The 23,894-nt window shown below is 41.1% G+C and overlaps 1 protein-coding gene across 6 annotated transcripts in view; it reads right to left on the bottom strand.

Moving 5' to 3' along the window:
• The window catches only part of LOC137357103 (methylcytosine dioxygenase tet3-like), a 423,938-nt gene that overhangs the window by 129,817 nt on the left and 270,227 nt on the right, over positions 1–23,894 (bottom strand). For 5 of the 6 annotated variants that reach the window (XM_068023133.1, XM_068023137.1, XM_068023136.1 and 2 more), the window contains one exon: positions 19,365–22,143. In XM_068023133.1, the coding sequence (XP_067879234.1) occupies positions 19,365–22,143 (2,779 nt within the window). Of the gene's footprint in view, positions 1–19,364; positions 22,144–22,464; positions 22,554–23,894 lie in introns of those variants that run through there. The other variant, XM_068023138.1, reaches the window with a different exon arrangement.

Here is a 23,894-nt window from a genome sequence, read left to right as displayed (position 1 = left end):
AATTCAGATTTGTAAGAAAAAGTACAGATGGGATCAAATAATTTTGTGACCATGGTGACTCTTGAAATGCTGGGATCTTCGAAATGTCCTGCAAGAAAAGTAAATAGTTATGGGAATGTAAGGTTTGAGGTTAGCTGGATATTCTATGATTTCACTTGATCTAACTTTTGGGGCAGGGAGAAAGTTTTGAAAACCTTTCCTCAGGAAACTGTAATTGAGTAGATTGCACAAGGTCTGTTGAAGACATGGGCTTGATGTGTTGAAAGACTTTTCTTTTGCAATGCTTTCTCATGTTTCTGTGTAAATACAACGTGCATATGATCCCAAGCTGGATTTAGGTAGCACTGGTATGCATAGAAGTCCAAAAATTATATGCTTGCACTTCATTCTGTGAGCAAAGATTTTTACATATTCACTTAATTTTCCTACTTTGTTCCCATAGATGGAAACAAAAATTACTTGTCTAGTCAAGTTAACTATGCAGGTGAGGGAGGAAGTCTTCAGTTAAGAGGAATAAAGGTCATGTAATGCTGGAAATGTAACATCTGCATCTTGCATCAAATATTTTTAATAACAGGAAAAGAATCAGCATATTCTGATATAACAATTTGCAGTAAACAGGGATCAAAAATACCGATGGCTAATAGTATTATTATCAAGGTACTTTGTCTATCTGATATGAGACATCATGATGCCTTTTATATGACTTGTGTTTGCTCTTCATGAAAGGATTCAAACCAGCTGTTGTCTCAAGCTGATTTCCAACGCATGATTAACTTCTTTTGCCGTCGCAGAAAATAGATGCACAACTTTTAACATAAAACTGCATTGCAGTAAACATGTTAATCACATATCGATTGATCTGTGCACGAATTAGCCAGTAGTTTTTGTTTTGTCGGAATATCTGTCGAAAGCTGTCTAAGGCTTTTTACTTTACTGTTTAAATATAGACGTGGACTCTACTTTGTTTCATTCTTGTTTGGGTCCAAAGTCTATAAAAACAGTTTAAATATTTGGTTGTTAATAACACTACTGGTAATTTATGGCCTTAAATATTAATAATTCAGGGTTCTTCAATTGTCTTTGACCATTCCCAATTCAACTGCATTTGAACTTCCCCCATTCAATAAGACAGGAGTCTGCAGCTTTCTTGTTAATGGCTGAAACTGACTCTTACTGGCTCTTTGTTTCTAGCTTGGTTGGACTGTGCAATGGACTAAACATGGTATTGTCTGTTTGATGTAGTGCTATGGAGTCTCTTTTCTGAATCAGATTGTGGAACCAGACATCATGGTTGATTCAAACAATAAACTAGTTGTAATGAGGACTGCCAAATAATGTGTTATGCAGCCGGCATAATAAAATTTACTACAACTTATAACCAGATCGGCCTTTTGTGATAGCATGTTTTCCCAAGAAGAATGTTGAGCGCCACTGAAAAATTCCTTGGTACTTTGTACAGCCATATATAAACCCACTAAATCCACCAATTCACAGTGTGCAACACCATCGGAGATCCAACACCATCGGAGATCCAAAAGAGTAAAATAAATATTTGGAGTTTGTGGGTGTGACCTTCATTTTAGAAATGGTGTTATCCTAATGATGGACATCATGGTGGATAGCAGATTTCCACGATTAAACGGTGTTATTTGTTTGATATTGTTTTTGATTTTACTCCACTACCTGTTGGAAAAAATAGTTTGAACTGTACATATTGTAACACACGATAATGGGCAGCTCCAAGAAGTACCCTCAATCTGTGCTGCATCCATATCTTAGCATACACGGATTTTGGCATTTGCAGCCCATTAAAATAATATTAGAAATCACAAGGCTGATTTAGTCCCTGTTTTTGGATGGGAATAGGATGGTAGAGCATGGATAATTGGAGCACAGAAATTACTGCCCCATTCCTGCCAAAATCCAGGCTGCTACCATCTTGGCAAGTCTTTGAAATGGGTTGCCTAGGGAGTCCACAAAAACAGGTGAGCATTTCATTCGCCGATGCAAATCGGGGTCCTATAATATATGGGTATGATAGTCCAGTTGTTATGTTACTGGGCTAGTAATTCAGCAGCCTGGACTAAGAATATAGAACCATGGCAATCTGTGAATTTTGAATTCAGTTTTTAAAAATCTGCAAAATAAAAAGCTATTATCAGTAAAAGTGACAGTGAAGCAGTTGGATTTTTGTAAAGATCCAATTTGTTCACTAATGTCCCTGTAGGGAAGGAAACCTGCTGCCCTTACCGGAATGTCAACTTGGTGCAGTTTTGAACTGTTTTGTAATGTATTTTTTGCAGATTTTTATGAATAAAGTATATTTTTGGGAAAAAAAGTCTGGCTTATATGTGACTTCAGCGGTTGACTCTTAACTACCCTCTAAAGTGTCCTATCAATCAAAGCTTTATGTGGTCCAGCCAGATCTGGTGATGGATGGTGAAACCAATTGTCTGCCAAAGCTATTCAAATCTGCGTCCTTTGGAAATAAGGGAGTGGAGATGAGGGATACACCAAGGAGAACTATAATGATGAGAGAGAGAGTAATGGTTTTAGTGGTGGAAAGTGAATCAAAGGTGGTAGAGAGGCTGTGATTTAGCAAATTGGCAGCTACAGAAATATCATGATTAATTTGGGGCCAAAGGCTCGATAGTTTGGAATTTGCAAGTGCAGCAGTAAATGACCTGAGGGAGCATTTCTTTTCCAGGGGCAGACACAGAAAGAAGTGGGGTTGGGAGAGGGAAAGTAATACGAGTAGAGAGCGATACAGTGCTAGTTATGAAGGGTCATGTGAAATGGCAAGATTGAGAGGGTGGCATGAATCTGGATTGGAGAGTTTATGTGGAGGGAGAGATTCAGGGAGTGAAGAAGGGCAGTGAACTCAGAAGACAGAGCAAGAAGACTTGAGATGAGGTTGACATCACCGAGGATGAGAAGCTGCTTGGTATGGAGGCTGAAAGAGGAACATGGAGAAGATATCTCAATGAGAAACTTGGTGTGATACTTGGATGGGTGGTACAGAACAAGGATTTTAAATGAGAGACATGAGGGGTAGAACGAGGTGAGAAGCCCAAAGGTGAAGAGGTTGCCATTTAAATCGGGAGACAGACCAAGGTATGATTTACAGATAAGGACTACACCACCATCGTGGCTGTTTAAGCAGGTAAAGTGGTGGAAAATATGGCCAGGTGGGGAAGCTTCATCCTGAGGAATGGTGTCATCACACTCAGCCACATCTCCACCAAGGCCATGATGTCAATGTCAATAAAGGCTCCTGGATGGCAAGGGCCTTGTTCTGAAGGAAGACACAGAGAGGGGCGATGAGAGCCAACCCACTGAGTGAATTCATAGGGTTAAAGCTATGAGTGATAAGAGGGGAGGGAATGAGTTTGGCAAGATTAGCCCTGGCAGGCACACAGGGCGGGAGAGTAGGTAGAGAATGGAATTCGGCAATTATTTGTTTGGAGGCAGCGACGAGTGCCTCAGTGGGCCTTTTGGAGGACACCAAGATAGAGACAGTGGGAATTTGTAGGACATTTAAGAGAGAGTCAAGTCTGGGATAATGGCAGTTGAAAAGGAAAGATAATGAGTGATAAAGAATTGGGTTTTTGAGGGTACAGTAATGGGGGGGGGCAGAGAAAAGGAAGGAGGCATGATGAGACATGGGATTGGTAAAGAGAAAGGAGGAAAAAGGGACAGCAAAAGGGAAGTAGAAGTGATGGGCTTGAAGCCAGAGCGGCAGCCAAATCCCGACGCAAATGGACACGGAAACTAAGCTGCATAGACGTGGTTACATACTAGATCAAGATAGCTACGCTTTGAAATACATGGAGAATAGAGAGGAGACAACATATGAGAAAAAATAGATTTAAATTTGAGGACTGATAAAGTTAATTTAGGTTGGGTGGATTTGGTGACAAACTGATTTCCAAGTGCCAAGACAAGTGAGTGAGGCCAGAAGTTATTTGACAGGCAGCACTGAAGTATTTATTCCCAATTATTTAAATATTTCCTGTGGCTGTTGTTGTGCACATGAAGACAAGCCAGCCACTGGTGTCTGTGGATGGATCCCCTGGGAATCACTGCTGATAAATTTAAAAGTCACAAAAACTAAGTGCTATTTATCAACCATCAAAATTGAAAATCAAGAATTGATTAAGTGAAACTAGCTTGATAGTTTCCTATGAATTTTAAATTCGCATTAAAGACCAGTAAGTTAGAAATTGAAAATGAATTAATTCCCCAGTTGTCACTGCCATTAGATCAAAAGCTGGAGTGAGAAATAGCCATTCCAATCACTGTTGCTCCAACCAGAGGTAAAATAATGCCCTTGGGGTGATTTGATTGGTGAGGCAGCCTGAGACTGTGCAATATGTCCTTCAGTGACGGTCTCTACTGCCTAGCCTTCACAAGGAGAATCGTGATGGCTCATTGAAATTGACCAGAGTTGCAGGGCAGATCGATGTCGGCGTCGATATTGTTAGTGTTCTTTTCAGTCACTGTACCATTTGAAATAGATATGATTAATTGACGGCCGTGTTTCATCCAAAAGAGGGATCTGGCCTAACCAAGTTCTTATCAGCTAGCCAGACTTCTCCTGGTGCTGTGAGATACCCAGGGTCCCCTATAAGCAAACCCCAGCTCTGCTGAAGAGACATTCTACTGTTATTCTAGCTGAGGAGCACTGCTACAAATTGCTGCTACAGCCACGATGTTCAGATTTATAATCAGTTTAGGATTGAATCGGAAGCCTTGGTTGTGGTTCAGCTGAAGTCAATGGCAAGGGATGTGGAGAGAATCAATGGCAACTTATGGAATACATGACATGGTTCAGAGATAGTGGCGTTGGTCTTCCCAATGATCAACTGGAAAGCACTGGTTGTCAGACAAGTAGTCTGAGAATTTAGCAGTAATGGAGGGTTCCTAGAGGTGGTAGAGAAGTGGAGCTAGCTATCATCAGCATACATATAAAGCTACAGATGATATCTGCAGATGATGTTTCCAAGAGGCAGCATATAAATGAGGGGGAGGTCAAGGATACATCCCTTGTGGATTCCATAGGTATTGGTGCACCAAAGGGAGGAGATGTTATTGCTCGAGGCGATGTGACTACAATCAGATAGATACGAGTATTTACAGCTGAAAAGAAGGATAACGTGCCGGAAGTCCCGAAAAAATTAATAGCCAATAGGGGACAGGGACTTACTACAAATATCTTAAGTAAAACATCAGTAACAAGGAAATTAATGGAACTCAAGAGTGAGAAATCCCCAGGACCTGACGGTTTCCATCCGAGGGTGTTAAAGAAAGCAGGGGAGCACATTGTAGATGCCCTAACGATAGTCTTTCAGAGTTCCCTAGATTCAGGAATGGTCCCTCTGGATTGGAAAGTTGCACATATCACTCCACTTTTTAAGAAGGGTGAAAGGGGGAACCAAGGAAATTCAGACCAGTTAGCCTGACATCTGTGGTGGGAAAGCTGCTGGAGTCTATAGGATAGGGTGACTGAACACCTAGAAAATTTTCAGTTAATCAGGGACAGCCAGCATGGATTCATGACGGGAAGGTCATGCCTGACAAATCTCATTGAATATTTTGAAGAGGTGACTAAGGTAGTGGACAGGGGAATGTCTATGGATGTTATTTACATGGACTTCCAGAAGGCATTTGATAAAGTCTCACATAAGAGTCTGTTAACTAAGGTAGAAGCCCATGGAGTTCAGCGCAAATTATTGACATGGTTAGGAAGTTGGTTGAGTGGTAGGCGACAGAGAGTGGGGATAATGGGTAAGTACTCTGATTGGCAGGATGTGACTAATGGTGTCCCACAGGGATCTGTGTTGGGGCCGGAATTATTCACATTATTCATTGAGGACTTGGATGATGGCAAAGTAAGTCACATATCCAAATTTGCTGATGATACAAAATTAGGCGGCATTGTCGACAGTCTAGATGATAGCATAAAATTGCAAGGAGATATTGACAGACGAGGTGAATTGGCAAAACTGTGGCAGATGGATTTCAATGTGGGCAAGTGTGAGGTTATCCATTTTGGACCAAAAAAGGATAGAGCAGGGTACTTTCTAAATGGGAAGAGGTTACGTACAGCAGATGTCCAAAGAGACTTGGGGGTTCAGGTGCATAGATCTTTAGAAAGCCACGAGCAAGTGCAGAAAATAATCAAAAAGGCGAATGGAATGCTAGCCTATATATCTAGAGGATTGGAGTATAAAGACACAGATGTTGTGCTGCAGCTGTACAAAATCCTGGTTAGACCCCACTTGGAGTACTTTGGGCAGTTCTGGGCACCACACCATAGGAAGGATATATTGGCCTCGGAGGGAGTGAAACGTAGGTTTACAAGAATGATACCTGGACTACAGGGGTTAAGTTACGAGGCGAGATTACACAAATTAGGCCTGTTTTCGCTAGAATTTAGAAGGTTAAAGGGTGATCTGATCGAAGTCTTCAAGATATTAACAGGAAAAGACAGGCTATATAAAGATAAACCATTTCCACTGGTTGGAGATTCTAAAACTAGGGGGCATAGTCTAAAAATTAGGGCCAGACCGTTCAGGAGAGATGTGAGGAAGCACTTCTTCACGCAAAGGGTGGTGGAAGTTTGGAACTCTCTCCCACAAATAGCAGTTGAAGCGAGAACAGTTGTTAATTTTAAATCTGAGATAGATAGATTTTTGTTAAGCAAAGATATTAAGGGATATGGGCCAAAGGCAGGTATATGGAGTTAGACCACGGATCAGCCATGATCTCACTGAATGGCGGGACAGGCTCGAGGGGCTGAATGGCTTACTCCTGTTCCATTGTTCCTACGAGGGGAACCAACCAAGGGAAGTCCTTCTTGAGCTGGACAATGGAGGAGAAGAACTGGAGGAGAAGAACTGGAAGTGGATGGTGTGGTCCACCTTGTTGAACATTGTAGAGAAGGCATGGAGGATGAGGACTGATAATACACCATGGACACAGTCACATTTATTCCTAGTTAGTGTTGTTTTGGTGCTGTGGCAGGGCTAAAACCTAATTGGAGAGACTGAAATAAAGAGTTGCAGTAAAGGTGGGAACAGATTTGGAAGGCAAAAACACATATAAGGACTTCGGAGAAGATAAGGAAGGAGAAGATGGAGTGGTAGTTTACAAGGATAGGGGTTGAAGGGGTTTTTTGAGGAGGGGATGATGACAGTGGTGTTGGATGAGAGGGCAGTAGCTTAGGAAAGGAAACCATTTATAATGCCAGCAAGCATGTGGAAGTGAAGTTGGATGCTCACCAGTTAGTGGGAAGTGAGCCAAGGGAGCAGCAGGTGGATCTCATGAATGTGATGAGCTTGGAGAGAGCATGATGCGTAACGGGAGAGAAACGAAAGAGAGATGCGGATTCAAGGCTGGGATGGGGCGGATGGTGGTGGAAGTGGCAGGAAGCCTTGGCGGAGGATTACTTTCGAAGCAAGGGGATGTAGGGGAAGCAGCAGAGGCAGCTGAATGGATGGCCTCAACCTTAGGGACAAAGGAAGAACCGACAATATGCAACGAAATGCATGAGCTTCTCACATTTGGTGTTGAGGTTGAGGATGGAGGGAGTATGGAAAAGGAGTTTAAGGAGATGCTCAGTAGTAGGAAAAATAAGTTAACTTCGCTATTCAGGATGAACCTGAATAGTAGATAGTTTTAGCATAGGAGAGTGAGGCAGATTGTACTTGATATAGGTGAATGAGATTTTGTTATTGTTATGACCGAGGTAGGAGGAGTGCACTGTTTTTCTAGTTCCACTTTTCCACAGGTCACAACATATATTTAAATTTTACCCAGTTACCGATACGGTCAATCGGAGACTCTATTTTTATCCCAAGAAAATATACCAAAAGGGTTTCTTTAATAAACAACAAAATTGTCAGTTTATTATAGAACAAGTCTTAACCAGTAACATGCAGATTGAAATCTGAAAGTTCCCTTTTTACCTTAGACCCTCACACCGGTTAACCGAAAAATAGATATTCTCTTTTTAGAGCTCTATTGCCAAAAAAACAGGCAAAAAAAGAATACTTTGGCCAAGTGCTTGCTAATTCTTGAAGAAAAAAAGAGGATATGGAAAGATGTCAGATGTTCTTTTTTCTGGTTTGGCGTCCCAAATACACGTAGATGGCTGCCACTGGGATCTTCCTGGAACAGTTCTTTCCAGGCAACCTTGAAGATCAGTTTGGGCAGGCTTTCCAGGAGAAACGCAGTAACAGGGGTTTCAGGCAGTTTTTTTACACTTGCTTATCAGAGCTTCTCAAAGAGATGGAAAAACTGGAAGGTTTTTCAAAGAGCTGGAACAGGGTGAGTTGGGGTTTTTCCTTGGCAGGTTGATGCTTTTACTCTTTTTCAGAACACTGTCCATACCCCAACTGCCTGTCCAAAGCGAAACCAAAAACATCTCAGGAGTCAAGCCGCCTGACCCCGATAAATCTTGACCTGTCGTTTCTTCGTAAACATATTCCCTTTGTGAAAAACCCCCTGCTGGGTATTTATCTGAAAACAGGTGCCTTCCAACAACTGTTGTTTACAAGCTCATTCCAAAAAACCTTCTGATGACCTCTTTTTAAAAAAAAACGCACAAATTCCAGCATCTAGGGAATCTTTTTTCAGTTTTAAAACAGAAATCCTCATAATTTAACAAAAAAAGGAAGCACTCATAACATAATAAATGGCTGAACTGGTTCAACCATAAAATGAATGACAGGTGGTTGATTCCCAAGCTTCAGACCTCTTGCCTTGTATGGGTAACAATTCTTCAAAATCCTGGCAAAGGGTACCACAGAGGGTTCCAGGAATGGCAAAGTGATAGGGCTCAATACCAAATTGTACTGCTCTTCCTTATTCTATTCTCTTCTTCACTAATCGCTAACAAAGCCTATACTGTTTGTTTTATTCACTTCACTCAATTTTCTGAAAGCTGTATGTCTTTTCTTGTCTTATTCTAAATATGGCAAAGAGTTGTAAGCCAGACCTAAATCATCAAACTATATCAACAGTTCACAGAGTCACTCATACTCTCCCTCCCAAGTACTTTGGATACATCATCCAAAAGAAAGTGGCAAGTTGGATCCAAAATTGGCTCAGTGGCAAGAAACAAAGAGTAACAGTCGACGAGTGTTTTTGTGACTGGAAGGCTGTTTTCAGTGGGGTTTCGCAGGTCTCAGTACTAGGTCCCTTGCTTTTCATGGTTTATATCAATGATATAGACTTAAATGGAAAGGAAATGATTAAGGTATTTTCAGATGATACACTGTGATTGACAGTGAAGAAGAAAGCTGTAGATTGCAGGAAGATATCAATGGACTGGTCAGGTGGGCAGTAAAGTGACAAATGGAATTAAATCCAGAGAAGTGTAAGGAAATGCATTTGGAGAAGGCAAACAAGGAAAGAGATTAAGACAATAAATGGTAGGACACTAAGAAGTGTAGAGGAGCAGGAGTGCATGTCCACAAATCCCTGAAGGTAGTAAGATAAGTTGATAAGATGGTAAAGGAAGCATACACGATATTTTCTTTTATTAGCTGAGGCATAGAATATAAGAGCAGGGAGGTTATGTTAGAACTATATAAAACACTACTTAGAACACAGCTAAAGTACTATGTCCAGTTCCAGTCACATTACAGGAAGGATGTGATTGTATTAGAGTGCTTACAGGAGAAATTTATGAGGATGTTGCCAGGAATAGAGAATTTAACTATGAGGCTAGAGTTGTTTACTTTGGAACAGAGAAGGCCAAGGGGAGATTTAATTGAGGTGTATAAAATTATGAGGGGCCCAGATAGAGTGTCTCATGCAGGCCCCCACCTGCCAAGAATGAGGCATATTAATTTTGCCACAAGGACATTAAATTTCAAATTCTTGCTGGGAAGAAGAGAAGGCCTGTTACAAGGGGTTGCCAGGCCCCCTGGCTGGAAATACATTTTTGCATATTAACAGATAGTGTTTGTAGACAAGGGACCATTCCCTGACACACACACACAATCCACAAAGCCAGAAGTAGTTATACCAGTCGGTCACATCACTACCCTGCTGGCCAACTTGGGGAGTTTTAAATTGTAGAGACAGTGTTTTAATTGTAGAGCAGAATGCTCCTGGACTGAAGAAGACCTCCTGTCTGTCTGCCTGCTCCCATCTCTTTCTCACCAGCTTCTGAATCCACTGAAGACACATGAACCCCAAGAGAGAAAAGTCTCCGACAGTGAACAAGGTTTAAGAAGAATACTGGGCCCCAACGAAAAGCAAGATCTACCTCGAAGCAAGGACTCTACAGTGAGCTCTAAGACCCATAACAAAAACTCTTCAGATATTGCCTCAAACTTTTCCACTTTATTTCTTCTGCGCTTTTCTGTCCCTATCTGCATGTGTGTATCGCGTATGCATGCTAGCGTGTCGTGTATCCATAGTCATTAACCGAATTAGAGTTTAAGTTTAATAAAATTTCACTTCTTTAAACCTAAGAAAGCCTGTTTGTGCTGGTTTCTTTGACTTACAATTGGAAAGCAGTGAACAAGGTTCACCAAAGGGGAGCTAAAAACACGGTGTGTTTAAAATTAAACCATGTTCCAGCAAGACCCGGTGAATGCTGAAAGGGAACCCTCGACCTCTTTCTCACCTGGTCGTAACAAGTAGATAAGGAGGTGTTGTGTTTTCTACTTTACACAAACACACCAATTACATGGTAACTCAATTAGGTGGGTTCTTTTATTTGAAGATATGAAATTATATACCAAAATGTCTGGCAGTCTAGTTCACAGGTTTGGTCTCTAGGACTGCTCCTATCTTCTGCTTGATGATTACATGAGAATATATATCACATCCTGTCTGGTGGTGCACAGCAGTTTTAGATATGCCCTTAAAGGTATACCACAACATCCCCCTTTTTTCTAACTTAAAGTTGTCTCCTTAAATAATCAGAACTATTTATATTACATCAAGAAAACTGTTATGTACTCCTGGAAGTATCGACAAATCATGACTGGGACGGGTTGTTCGCATTTGTCTGCCGAACAATAACTCTGCTGGTGAAGGGATGGTTGCACTGAGCGATGTCACTGTAAGGTCTACACCTACGCATTTTGACGTGCAAATCATGTTTAGCTTGCTGACATTGTATAATGACTTTTATGATACTTATAAGTTCTGCCATGCCATGCACATTTCCTGAACAGTTATCCAGTATATTGGGGTCTATTGTCCGAAACAACTTCTTGAGGTGTCCCAAATAGACTAAAGATTGAACTCAGTGTGTCTGCAATGGTTGCACTGGATGTGTTGTGTAACTGACGGATAACGGGAAATTTCGAGAAATAGTCACAACAAAGAAATCATCTCTACGGATGCTGAAGAGATCAATTGCAATTCTAGTCCATGGATGTGTGGGTACTTCGTGAGGTAATAATGATTCTTTGTGGGACTGGGCATGTCGGCTTGGCATGCCTCGCATTCCCTCATTGCTGTTTCGATCTCTTGATTCATCCCTGGCCTCTCCTGTTTCTCTAGCCAGTCTCCTGGTTCAATCTATCCCCAAATGCACTTGGTGCAATTGTTCTGGGATGTCAGATCTAAGGGATTCTGGAATAAGGGCTTGCTTGCCCTTGAAGATAACAGCTTGTGATATTCCGAGCTCGTCTCCACAAGGCCAAAATGGTCTTAAAACCTCTGCAACGTCCTGGGAAGGACTCTGACCACCCGTCAATCACGGTCTTCCATAACTGCTGCAATACAGGATCACTGGACATTTCTTGTTGCAGTTGCTGACAATTATACTGCCCAAAACTCATGAGGTCGATATGTACGACGTCTTCTATTCCGGTATTGTTGAGATCAACTTGCAGGTCTAAGGAAATATCTGCAGTTTTAGACGGATTAGGTAAATGACTCAAAGTATTGGCTGTGACCATGGAACAACCACAGCTTGTAGCGTATGTAAAAGTCATAGCCTTGTATTTTGGCGAGTAAGCACTGTAATCTGGGTGGTGCATTGGTTAACGGTTTACACCAGATCAATGTGAGCGGTCTATGGTTGGTTTCCACAACAAACCTTTTTCCAAATAGGCACATGTGGGAACTTTAGGTTCCAAAAACTAAGGCTCAGGTTTCTCGTTCAATATTCAAATATTTGGCTTGGGCTGTTGATAGACTCTTGGAAGCAAAAGCAATAGACTTCCCTTTTTGCAGGATGCATGCTTCAAGATCTTTTTGTGACGCATCAACCTCTAGTGTAGTTTCCTCTGCTGGGTCCTAGAATTAAAGTGTTGATGATCCTTCAGTCAATAACTTCTTGAGCTCATCAAACGTGTGTTGATGATCCACCTGCCAGATAAACAGCACTTTTTTAAAGAAGTTCTCGAAAAGGAACTCGGTATGTCTGGCGAAAGAAAATTGAATAAACCGAAGCAACATTGAAGATGTGCTTTTATTTTCAGGTTGAGCATTGCGCTAATGTCCTCCAGTTTGCTAGAATCAGGATGGATGCCAGCATCTGAATATACTGACCCGAAAAAGTTGATCTGTTGTACATTAATGGCTTTTGAACACAAGTCCCTCTTGACATGCTGCTTCCATGAAGACGTGCAAATTTCGATAATGCTCCAGTTTTGTTTGGCCAACAACAGCGATGTCATCTGCTATGCACATGCATCCTGGAATTTCACATGTGATAGTTGGAAAATGTATAGTTGTGAAAGATCTTGGCTTTTGGAAAGTCCAAATGGTAATCATTGGAAACAGTATCCCCCGAACGGAGTGTGGAATGTCATTAGCTCCTGAGAGGTCTTTTCCAAACGTACCGACCGGTAGCCATTGATAGCATCATGTTTGGAGAAAAATTTGGCATTCACAAACTTTGGATTTAATTCCTCAAGAGTGGGAATTTTACGTGGGCATTGTTTCAGTGCTATATTCAGATGCCTTGGATCTAAACAAGCTCATATAAAGCCATTTTTTTTGACAAAGCATGTGATGGAGCTACACCAATCGGTATGATGCTGGACTTTATAAGAACATAAGAACTCGGAGCAGGAGGCAATTCAGCCCGTCAGCCTGCTCCACCATTCAATACGATCATGGCTGATCTCATCTCGTCCTCAAACTTTCCTGCCCGTTCTCCATAACCCTTCAACCCTTTACTCATTAAAAATCTGTCTATCTCCTCCTTAAATTTACTCAATGTCCCGGCATCCACCGCACTGTGGGGTAGTGAATTCCACAGACTCACGACCCTTTGAGAGAAGTAATTTCTCCTCATCTCTGTTTTAAATCTGCTACCCCTTATCCTAAAACTATGACCTCTCGTTCTAGATTGCCCCATAAGAGGAAACATCTTCTCTACGTCTACTTTGTCAATCCCCTTAATCATCTTAAATACCTCAATTAGATCTCCTCTCATTCTTCTAAACTCCGGAGAATAAAGGCCTAAACTGCTCAATCTCTCTTCATAAGACAAACCCCTCATCTCTGGAATCAATCTAGTGAATCTCCTCTGAACTGTCTCCAATGCAACTACATCCCTTCTCAAGTAAGGGGACCAAAACTATATGCAATACTCCAGGTGCAGTCTCACTAATGCCTTGTACAGTTGCAGCAATACTTCCCTACTTTTATACTCCATTCCTTTAGCAATAAATGCCAAAATTCTATTTGTCTTCCTGATAACCTGCTGCACCGAGTTTTCTGCGATTCATGCACGAGGACACCCAGATCCCTCTGCACCGAAGCACTCTGAAGTTTCTCTCCATTTAGATAATAATTTGCCTTTCTATTCCTCCGACCAAAATGGATAACCTCACACTTATCCATGTTAAACTCCATCTGCCAAATTTTGGACCATTCACCTAACCTATCCATATATAAATTTTTTATTTCTTTATTGCAACTTACTATCCCACCTATTTTAGTGTCATCTGCAAATTTGTTTATAGTACCTTCTATCCCTGCATCCAAGTCATTAATATCGATTGTAAATAGTTGGGGCCCGAGGACCGAACCCTGTGGCACCCCACTAGTTACATCTTGCCAACCAGAAAAAGACCCATTTATCCCGACTCCCTATTTTCTGCTAGTTAGCCAATCCTGTATCCAAGCTAATAAATTGCCCCTAACCCCACGTGATCTTACCTTGTGTATTAACCTTTTGTGCAGCACCTTTTCAAATTTTAGATTAGTTTAGAGATACAGCACTGAAACAGGCCCTTCGGCCCACCGAGTCTGTGCCGACCATCAACCACCCATTTATACTAATCCTACACTAATCCCATATTCCTACCACATCCCCACCTGTCCCTATATTTTCCCTACCACCTACCTATACTAGGGGCAATTTCTAATGGCCAATTTACCTATCAACCTGCAAGTCTTTGGCAGTCCAGATATACTACATCTACAGGATCCTCATTATCCACTTTACTTGTTACATCTTCGTGGATTATGCCATCTGTTTCCATCTTATCCAGTTCCACTTTCAGCTTACTCGAGATATGGATGCTATACTTAGGTGGATAGAAGGAATAGCGTTTGCACATATATGTATTACTGCATCACGTTTGAAACTTCCAATCTTTTCGAACATATCCAAGTATAATGATGTTAGGTCGGCTACGAAAGTGATAAGAGTTGTCCTTGTGGTCTGTTGTCTTCGCCATTGACATGTTGATGCTATGAATGGTAGCCAAGGTCAGGTCTCTGCAATCCGTAGGCCTGCAATCACAAGACCTGTGGTGTCCGCAATATAGAATATCTGGGATGACCATGATGAGTTGTTGTTGGACATTCAAGTGTGATGGATCCCAGGGACTGACTCTCCCAGCCATTGTCAGCTGTAAGCTTGGCAGTGGTTGGTTGAGCCATTGCTTTCTACTTCTGTTGGTACATGCTTTTCAGTCTGCGAAGTGGAAGAATGTTAGCACTCACACCTGTATCAATTTTTGTCCACAGTGTATGTTTCCCAGGCTTCTGTGGGCATACAGTGGCAAAGGTTTCGGATGGTACAATGGTGTCAATACGTTCTGTGATGTTAACTGTATGGAATGCCTGTTCACTGTGTGTATTAATGCTCTGGTCATCCTCATCATCCAGTCATCAGTGCAGTCATCTTTGAAACTCCTGCGAATACCGACAGGATGACTACAAAGTTCCCATCCCTGAATTGGAAGGCAGCAGTCTGGCTGTTCATTTCATGAATTTGATGTTTGTGATATTTAGTACGCTCCTTTGGTTTGCTGGAATGCTGTACCTGTCTTGCATCCATCTGTGGCTTGTCCTTGTTCTGGCTTTGGCTTCCTGCATTGGTGCTTCCAGTGTCCTCTGGTGTCACATGTCTTACATATGTCGTAGAAAGCTGAACAATTTCTGGGTGCATGTGTGAGACCGCACCCTCTGCATGGCTTACCAGGTTAGTTTGAATTGGCTACCGTGCCAATGGTGGACGTAGTGCACAGAGCCTGTAAACTCTGTCTACCCATTAGGATTGTTTCATACTTGCATCCGCTTTTGAGCAATGCTTCCAAAAGATCCTTTTTATATGCTTCGATACGGGTGGAACCTATCACGAGCTCAATGATTCTATCAGTCAGTTGTGCCTCTGAAAAGTCGCAGTCACACCCCTTTACTGTGTAGCAGCTCACAAACTGATCTATCGTCTCCTTGGTTTGCTGTCTGGAAGACATAAATTGGACACGGTGTATGTAGAAATTAAGCTTAGGTCTTAACTGGACTTTCACTGTAGACCATATTATGCTTGGGTCTTTGAGGTCATCTTCCAACAGTCGTGAGGTGTTCAGTCTGTGCAGACGTTCATTTCCTCTCGTTATTTTTACTCTGATGGCTTGTTTGTCTGGTTCAGAGATATCCAGGTCCAGAAAACATAGCTCCATCTGTTGCCTGAACAAACTGAATTCAGTAAGGAAGTTTGCCACCTTCCAATACAGGGATAGAAATTTTGTAGTCATCTGTCAGTATTCATAGAAGTTTCAATGTTATCTGTGGCAGGAACAAATATTCAGGCTTGCACAGTTCTTCAGGGCTCAAATTATGTGGCTCCATTGGCTTGCAGTTCCTTGGATGATCACACCCTGTTAGATTAGATTAGAGATACAGCACTGAAACAGGCCCTTCGGCCCACCGAGTCTGTGCCGAACATCAACCACCCATTTATACTAATCCTACACTAATCCCATATTCCTACCAAACATCCCCACCGTTCCTATATTTCCCTACCACCTACCTATACTAGTGACAATTTATAATGGCCAATTTACCTATCAACCTGCAAGTCTTTTGGCTTGTGGGAGGAAACCGGAGCACCCGGAGAAAACCCACGCAGACACAGGGAGAACTTGCAAACTCCACACAGGCAGTACCCGGAATCGAACCCGGGTCCCTGGAGCTGTGAGGCTGCGGTGCTAACCACTGCGCCACTGTGCCGCCCTTTGTTGGACTTAGAATCGATGGTGGTGTTGCTGCCGTCCCGCATTTTCGTGAGGCCCACGAAGCTGTATTTTGGCGCGAACACGCCCCGATGCCTAAATAAATTGTCTCGTGTCGATAAATGTCTTTTTCAACCTTCTTCAAGCTGTTGGTGGCTGCTGCTCGATGATATTATGATCGCCCCCGGTACTGCTGATCTGGTGGCCCGCGGGAGAAGCAGTTGCTCCCACTAATGGAGCCCTGTTCAGCGCCACACCTCATGGAGTTGGTTCTCTGACAATTGTTCCTGCGCAAGCTGTAGCAGCAGTCAGACTCACACTTACGCTCCCCTGATTTTTTAAATATTTGTTTATGGGGATGTGGGCATCGCTGGCTAGGCCAGCATTTATTGCCCATCTGTAAGTTGCAGTTGTTTTACCAGGACCCGACACCTGCCTGTTAAAGCAAAATGTGGTGTCCTGACTACGCAGATCTGCTGTGTTTTGGACACCTGTTGCAGAATCACTCACACAGAGACTTTCACGTTGCTGTAAGTACTGGAAATGTACTTGTTAGGTCTTAAAACTTCCACACACTGGAATCCTGGTGGGTATTCAGGTTCTGTAAAATCTTCAATTCCAATCTTCAGTTCAAATCTTCAGACACCACCAGTTGCCACCATTTTTTTTTCTACTTTACACAAACACACCAACTACATGAAGAGGATTTGTAATTCAATTAAGTGGGTTCTTTTATTTGAAGAGATGAAACGATATACAGCAATATTTGGGAGGCTAGCTGACACTTCTAATCTCTGGGACTGCTCCTATCTTTTGCCTGATGATTACATGAGTATATGCATCACATCCGGTCTGGTGGTACACAGCAGTTTTAGATATACCCCTGAAAGGTAGACCACAACAGGAGGGATCTATTTCCTTTTGCGGAGAGATCAGTAACCAGGGAGGTAGATTTAAAGTAATTGGTAGAAGGATTCGAGGGGAGTTGAGAAATGTTTCACACAGAGGGTGGTGGGGGTCTGGAATTCACTGCGTGAAAGGCCAATAGAGGTAGAAATCCTCATCACTAAGGCCCTACTAAATTCAAGGCTATGTAAAATGCGTCACAGACCATGAAATCTTGGGTCCTCCGTGAAATCAGCCATTTTTCGAAGGTCACGTGTTTTAGTGCAATATTACAATACCAGGTTACTTGGGATTGCTTTGGAGACAATATCAGTCATGCAGTACATATTATAATCAAATACTGTGTAGTATTAAGATTTTGCCATCTCAGACTAATACAAACTAACTGTGCATGAAATCAAGACTAAAGTTCTCTGCCTTTGGAGTCTGGGACTTGCGGACAATGTGATTCTGCATGAACACGCGCCTCAGGCTTCTGAATCGTACTTAAGGCCAAGATGCTAAATTACTTGTAATAGTGACCGATGTATTTTTTGATGGGTGGGGCGAGACAAAATCTTACACGAAAGATGAATGCCCTTGCCCAAATTCCACATTCCAGCAACCCCACCTTGCAACAGCAGATAAAGAATATTCCACCAAATTTGAAAACTGCAAAAAAGTTGACTCTTTTATTTTGAAAAAATAATGTTTTATGAAAATTAACAGAAACACAGTGTTATAGCCATTTTGTAGCAGCAGTGATGAGTTTTAATATTATGTTTCACTGTCTTCCTTAAAATGCTTGTGCAGACCAAATTGTTACAGTAATTAACAATTAATGAAATTGAAGCTTTTTGAAATTATATATATTACTGCAGAAATACAGACAAACAGGGTGCAGGTTTTGTTTTAGGTATGATTTAAATTATGTGCCTACCATTATGTTGTGGTTCAGCATTCATATTAATCACATATATGCAAAGCTTATTTGCGTGTGTTTAATACAATTTGTCAGTCACCATGACATTCACTGAAAACCAGAAATTCTTGTCTTATGTGGTTTGAAAGGTTAGAGCAACTATTTAATGCCGAAGCATGAGGGGCCAGGGAAAGGACAAAGGTCCCAGCCTAAATTTTGAGCAGTGATAGGTCTGTGCAGTTCTCCGCTTTTTCATCTTCAGCACATCTTACTGGCAAGGTGCCCAAAGGGAAGGAAAATGCAGCTCAGCTGGAATTCTGACATCCAGGTAGAGATCATTACATGACAAAGGGAGTGGTCTGATTTTATTGAAGCATCTGATGCTTGAGACACCCAAAAAGTGCTAAAATTGTACTCCTTTTTGGTTGCTGCCTTCTTTGGCTCTTTGTCACACATCAGGATCAGTAGATCTTAGTCTGAACAAATAGCCAATTTGAATGTGTATTTTAGGGGAAAAAGCATGTTTTTCAACTGTGTAAAGCAGTAAAATATGTAGTTTCTTTTTCCGTCTTTGTGCTCAGTATATTTTGCTTGCAAGGTATATTTTTGTTCCTTCCCGAAAGTCTATTGTGTTCTATTTACAAAGCCCAAAGGGCTTTGTAAAAACTTTAACAAAACTGAAGTGGTTTAGATTTTAGCACAGTATGCTACATCAACCATTTTGACCATTGAAGATTAGCAAACATTAACACGTTCAGGATAGAGAAACTGAAAAAGAAAACTTGGTGTAAAAAAGATAGGGAGAGTGAATAAAGAGATCAGATAAAGGATACTGAATATCACTGGAATCAGAAAAGAATAAAAAAAGGATGAACATTTTCTCACAACAGTAGGATTACGAACAGAAAAATGGCTCATTGTCAAAAAAACAGGGAATTAATATAACTTTAATTCCCTTATCCTGTCAAAATGGTCTCAATGATTCTTGTTTTTAAATATGATCAATACTGTACCTAGTTGTACCCAACGTAACAGCACTATTGTGCTTCAATTTATTTTATAATTAACATAAAATGAAGCAAGATCATCTCTTTAAAACTTACCAACACAGTCACACGATGGAAATTCCATTTGGGCTCTTTTTGATGGGGTATCCAGCAAGCTTTTAGTTGGGGTATCCAAATATTTCAAAGGAGATTCCAAAAAGCCACTGAGAGAAGGGGTAAGAGGTGTAATTTTTGTGGGAGTGCCTTCTTCTGAAGGTTCCTCAATATTTTCTCCAGAATAAACTGTTGACAGCACTGTAATAGCACCAGAGGTTTCAACTTTCATGTGTTTTGAGGATCCAGTCAGAAAAGAATTATTAAAGCATTTTGTATTTTCCTGTAAAGTGGAATTAGTTTTGTTGCTTATATTGGTTGGTTTGCACTCATGTTGTTCATGAACTGCACTATTTTGCGAAAATAGTGTTCGACTGCTCTGGTCTAAATCACCAGATTGATTGAGAAATGAAAGCTGAGGGCCAGTGGAAGATGTCTGGTTTTCATTTGGTTCTACCTGAGATGCTGAGTTATTCTGAGGAGTAAAATGGAACTGTTGTGAAGTAGAGCTTGATTCAAATTCTGCTTCAAATTGTTTTAAGAGTTCCTCAATTTTTTCCTCAAAGGACTGAGGGCTATGATCAGGCACATCATTTTGTTGCATTTGAATAGGTAAGGAGTCGGAATTTGCATGTGGATCTTTTTCATCTGCATGTCTGGCAGGGCTGTTCTTCAATAAAGTTGATTGTGGATATTTTCCAATGTGTTGATTAGACAAGAAGGAATCTGGTTGAGAGCTGCACATTTCCTGCGACACTGATCTGTTTAAAGTGGGAGTCTCCTGAGCAATGGCTGACTCACTGTTATCTGTCTGTTTCTGCTGGGAAACTTCAGAAGTTGGTTGAAGTACTGTCTGTATCTGCTGTTCCTTAAGAAGGTGCTGTTGTGGCATTAACTGTGTTTGATGTTCCCCTATTCCATAGCTATTCTGCATTTTTTCCATTTGCTGGAACCCATCCAAGACCTGTTTCTGTTGAGGTAATGATTGATGCTGCAAACCTTGTTGCAATTTGGTTGGTTGCATTTGTTGAAGCTGAAGCAAGAAAGGCTGCTGTTGAATATTTTGTGCCTTTTGAAGCTGAGTTTCTTTACGCTGCTTATGTATTGGTTGTAATTTTTTCTTTTCTTGTACGGGTTTCCTTTCCTTCTGTCTTTTTAGATGTGACTGATGTTGTGACCACCATTTTTGCTGCTCATGTAGATGGTTCTGTTTTTGACTTTGCACTTGAAAGAGGTTACGTTTATGGTGTAGATGTTGTTGTAATGCTGCCTGTGTTTTTTGATGCTTACTCGTCTGATGCATATGCATTTGTTGCACGGACTGAGATGATTGTTGTTCAGGCAACATCCCATAAAATCCAACTCCGGCCGCCAAATTGGAAAATGGCAATGATAAATCTTGTTGGGTCTTTATGCCTGCATCTTCATGCGCAATTATGCTAGGAATTTTAAACAATGGTTGAGGGTACTTATTACTACTGTTATTATCTAATAGCTGCTTTAACTCAGTCATAGGGTCATTTAATGCAGTAACTGGCTGCTTTGTATTGAACACTGGCATGTTTCCTTCAGCACTAGCTGCATCACTCCTGTGAGCAGAGGCTTCATCAGTATGTTTTATGGTTGATATTGAATTTGAAAAATTATTAAATGGATCTTGTAATGTTTTCATGGCTGGAATATACTGAGCTTCAATCTGTGCTGGTTTCTTGAGATGCTCCCATGGAGTTTGCACTTGAGACTGGTATTCTGGGAACATTTGCTGACCAGGATGCTTTTGCAAAGAAGGGTGTCTATTTTGTTGCTGCTGACTGAGGTCATCTTGCAGGTCCTGAATGGCATCAGAAGATGCTGACAAAGAAACATGGTTTTCCTCAATAGAGCTAGATGAGGCATCATCTATTTGAGAGGTGCTGTTAAACTGTGATGAAGCTTCTAGAAATGGCTGTGGAAGTGTTGATGACAGCTGTGTAAGGGCTTCAATGGCAATTGCTGTCTGTAGACTTATATTTTTCTCTTTTGCAATGGTCAAAGCACTCTGAGAATATTGAGAAACATCAGAAGAATCAAACATACATGTTTCCTCTAAAGCAGGCATGTGATTTTGTAAAGCACCATTTTCCACAGGCATATCATTGGTTTTATCAGAACCTTGTGAAGTCCTGTTCTGTTCTTCATTAATAACAGCTTTTATTTTTTTCTCAAGCCATTCCAGATAGTCTGGGCATTCTGGGCCATCACAGTTGCAATTTGGTGGTTTCTTCCCATGTTTTTTTGCAAGGGTCCATGCAGTGGTCAAAGTGCTCAAATCATCATTAGGAGGGCAATCGTCATTCATGTCCCCTGTATGATTGCTGTTATTAATCACTGGGTTACATTTCTCAGTAAGATTAATCTTTTGGAAAGGCTGAGAGTTTTGTGCTGGTGAATTATATGGGGGTATGCTTATTACTGTTTCAGGGAGCACAGTTAACTTTCTAGCATCATCCAGGATGACATTATCCCCAACAGTTGCCAGATCCTCCTTGACATGGTTCCTAACTTGATTCAATATTTGAGTTGTTTCCCAGTTGATGTTTCCATTTGGGTGTTGAGGGAGTTTCTGATTATCCATCCACTCACTTGGTTCCACTTCAATGGTATGTCCTTCTTGACTACATATGCCATTCACCAGACTTGGTGCCATTTCTAATCTTAACCTGCTTTCTCCAACATGGTTGGTTGACCCCTCTTCCATTTGGCCTGTTCTGGGGCCATCCACTGAGCTCCCTTCTGAACCTGTCTATGGAACAAAACAAATGAACAGGTTAGAATTATAGTATATTGTTTTTGAATGTGTAATTGCATGTATTCAAATAAATACCAAAGATTAGCACAAAAAGTCAATAATTTACAACATAGGCTTTAGTTAGTCAATTGGTCAAACACAGACCACGAACTCAAAAATGGCTCAAAGATCAGTTTGGTTAATCCCCTTTCCTTCCTTCTCCCCAAGCAATTTAAGTATTTTAAGCAGGAGCCGAAAGCTGTTCTGACTCTTGTGTTACAGAATTATTTGAGCAGTAGTTGTAATTCAATCAAGCAATTGTTAGCTGAAACTTACAGTTTGACTGTGCAATGATTATTTCTATTCAATTAAACTTGAAGAAAGTTGATTTCCAAATGGTTTTTGTATTTTTTGGAACCAAATGTATTATTTGTACGTGCTCTCCCCATTCCATGTGGCTGAATGCCAATTATTATCATACAACTGACTCTGAAATGAAAAATCATAATTAAATGAGTATATTCTTTATTAAACTGAATTATTAGATCTTAGAAGCTTGAAATTAGGGACAAATAGAACAACAAATAGTTTTTAAAAAATTAAACTTCTACTGTGACATTATATTCGCATCCTGCCATAAAACTCAGTAATGTTCATATTATGAACGTTACATCATCCATCTCAATGAAAAAAAAATCTGATTGAAATAGGAAAGGTGTTCATATAAAAGCAAAGAATCATTAAGGAATGGCAAACAGCAGCAAAATATTAATAGCTGAACGGTATTAAGAGATTAAAATAAAATTTGGAACTGTGAACATTTTAGAAATCAGAACATTAAAAGTAGATGCAAATGGAAAAATGTCAGCAAAAATAGTTTATTTTGGTTGATTTTTTTGAGGTATATAACAGCAGGCTAAACTGAAGACTGCTGGTACAACTTGGTGGGAATCCACACCATCCAAACGAGGAAGGTTCCAAGTTTGGTCTCCAGGCTCTGCCAAGTTCGTTGGTCATTGTAATGTTTTGGCAGCCCAGTATGGTGTTCTCTCCATTTAAAAATAACATTTTCAGGAGCCAATGGAAAATAGTGCTGTGCTAAGAAAAGTATTGTACATGGGATTTGTATAGATGTTGGGAACCACTTCCTCTTTCGGTCATTTGTAACTGAGAACTAAAAATAGATTGTAAAGTCTGGATTTGTGCATGGCTGGAGTTGATGCGATCTAATGTTTGCTCGGTCAGTCAGTCAGTGCAGTTTGGAAATGGTTTACAGCAAATGGATGTTAGTAAACTGGTTTGAGCAATATAGCTCTGTCTTCATTATCTCCCCAACATTTTCTCAGTATAAACTGGGGTTGTCTGTCCGAATATTACTAATGCAAATTATAAACACTGTTCTTAATAGTACATGAAAGATTTAAAATTCTGAATATTTTGGTAAAGCTGAATGAAGTTCTATGTTATTAAACACAATGAGCTGAATTTTACTATCCCTCTAGGGATGGGCTGGAGGCAGCGGGGCACTGTAAAATGGCGTGGGAAGGCAGGGGGTGGTGGTGGAGAGTCCGGCACCGTCCAGACACCGTGGAATTTTATCAATGTCGGGGAAGATGGAGGACGGTCTTCCCATCCAGAGGCCAACTGACACATTTTATCAGCGGCTGGTGGCACCACCCCCCCACCCCGCCATATGGGGTGACCACCCAATAAAACCTGATGACCTCCCTGTGGGCTGGGGGGTGTGATTGGGCACTCTGTGGCCC

The sequence above is a fragment of the Heterodontus francisci genome, chromosome 47, assembly GCF_036365525.1.
Source record: "Heterodontus francisci isolate sHetFra1 chromosome 47, sHetFra1.hap1, whole genome shotgun sequence".
Classification (NCBI taxonomy): Eukaryota; Metazoa; Chordata; class Chondrichthyes; order Heterodontiformes; family Heterodontidae; genus Heterodontus; species Heterodontus francisci.
This window is presented reverse-complemented; position numbering and strand designations above follow the sequence as displayed.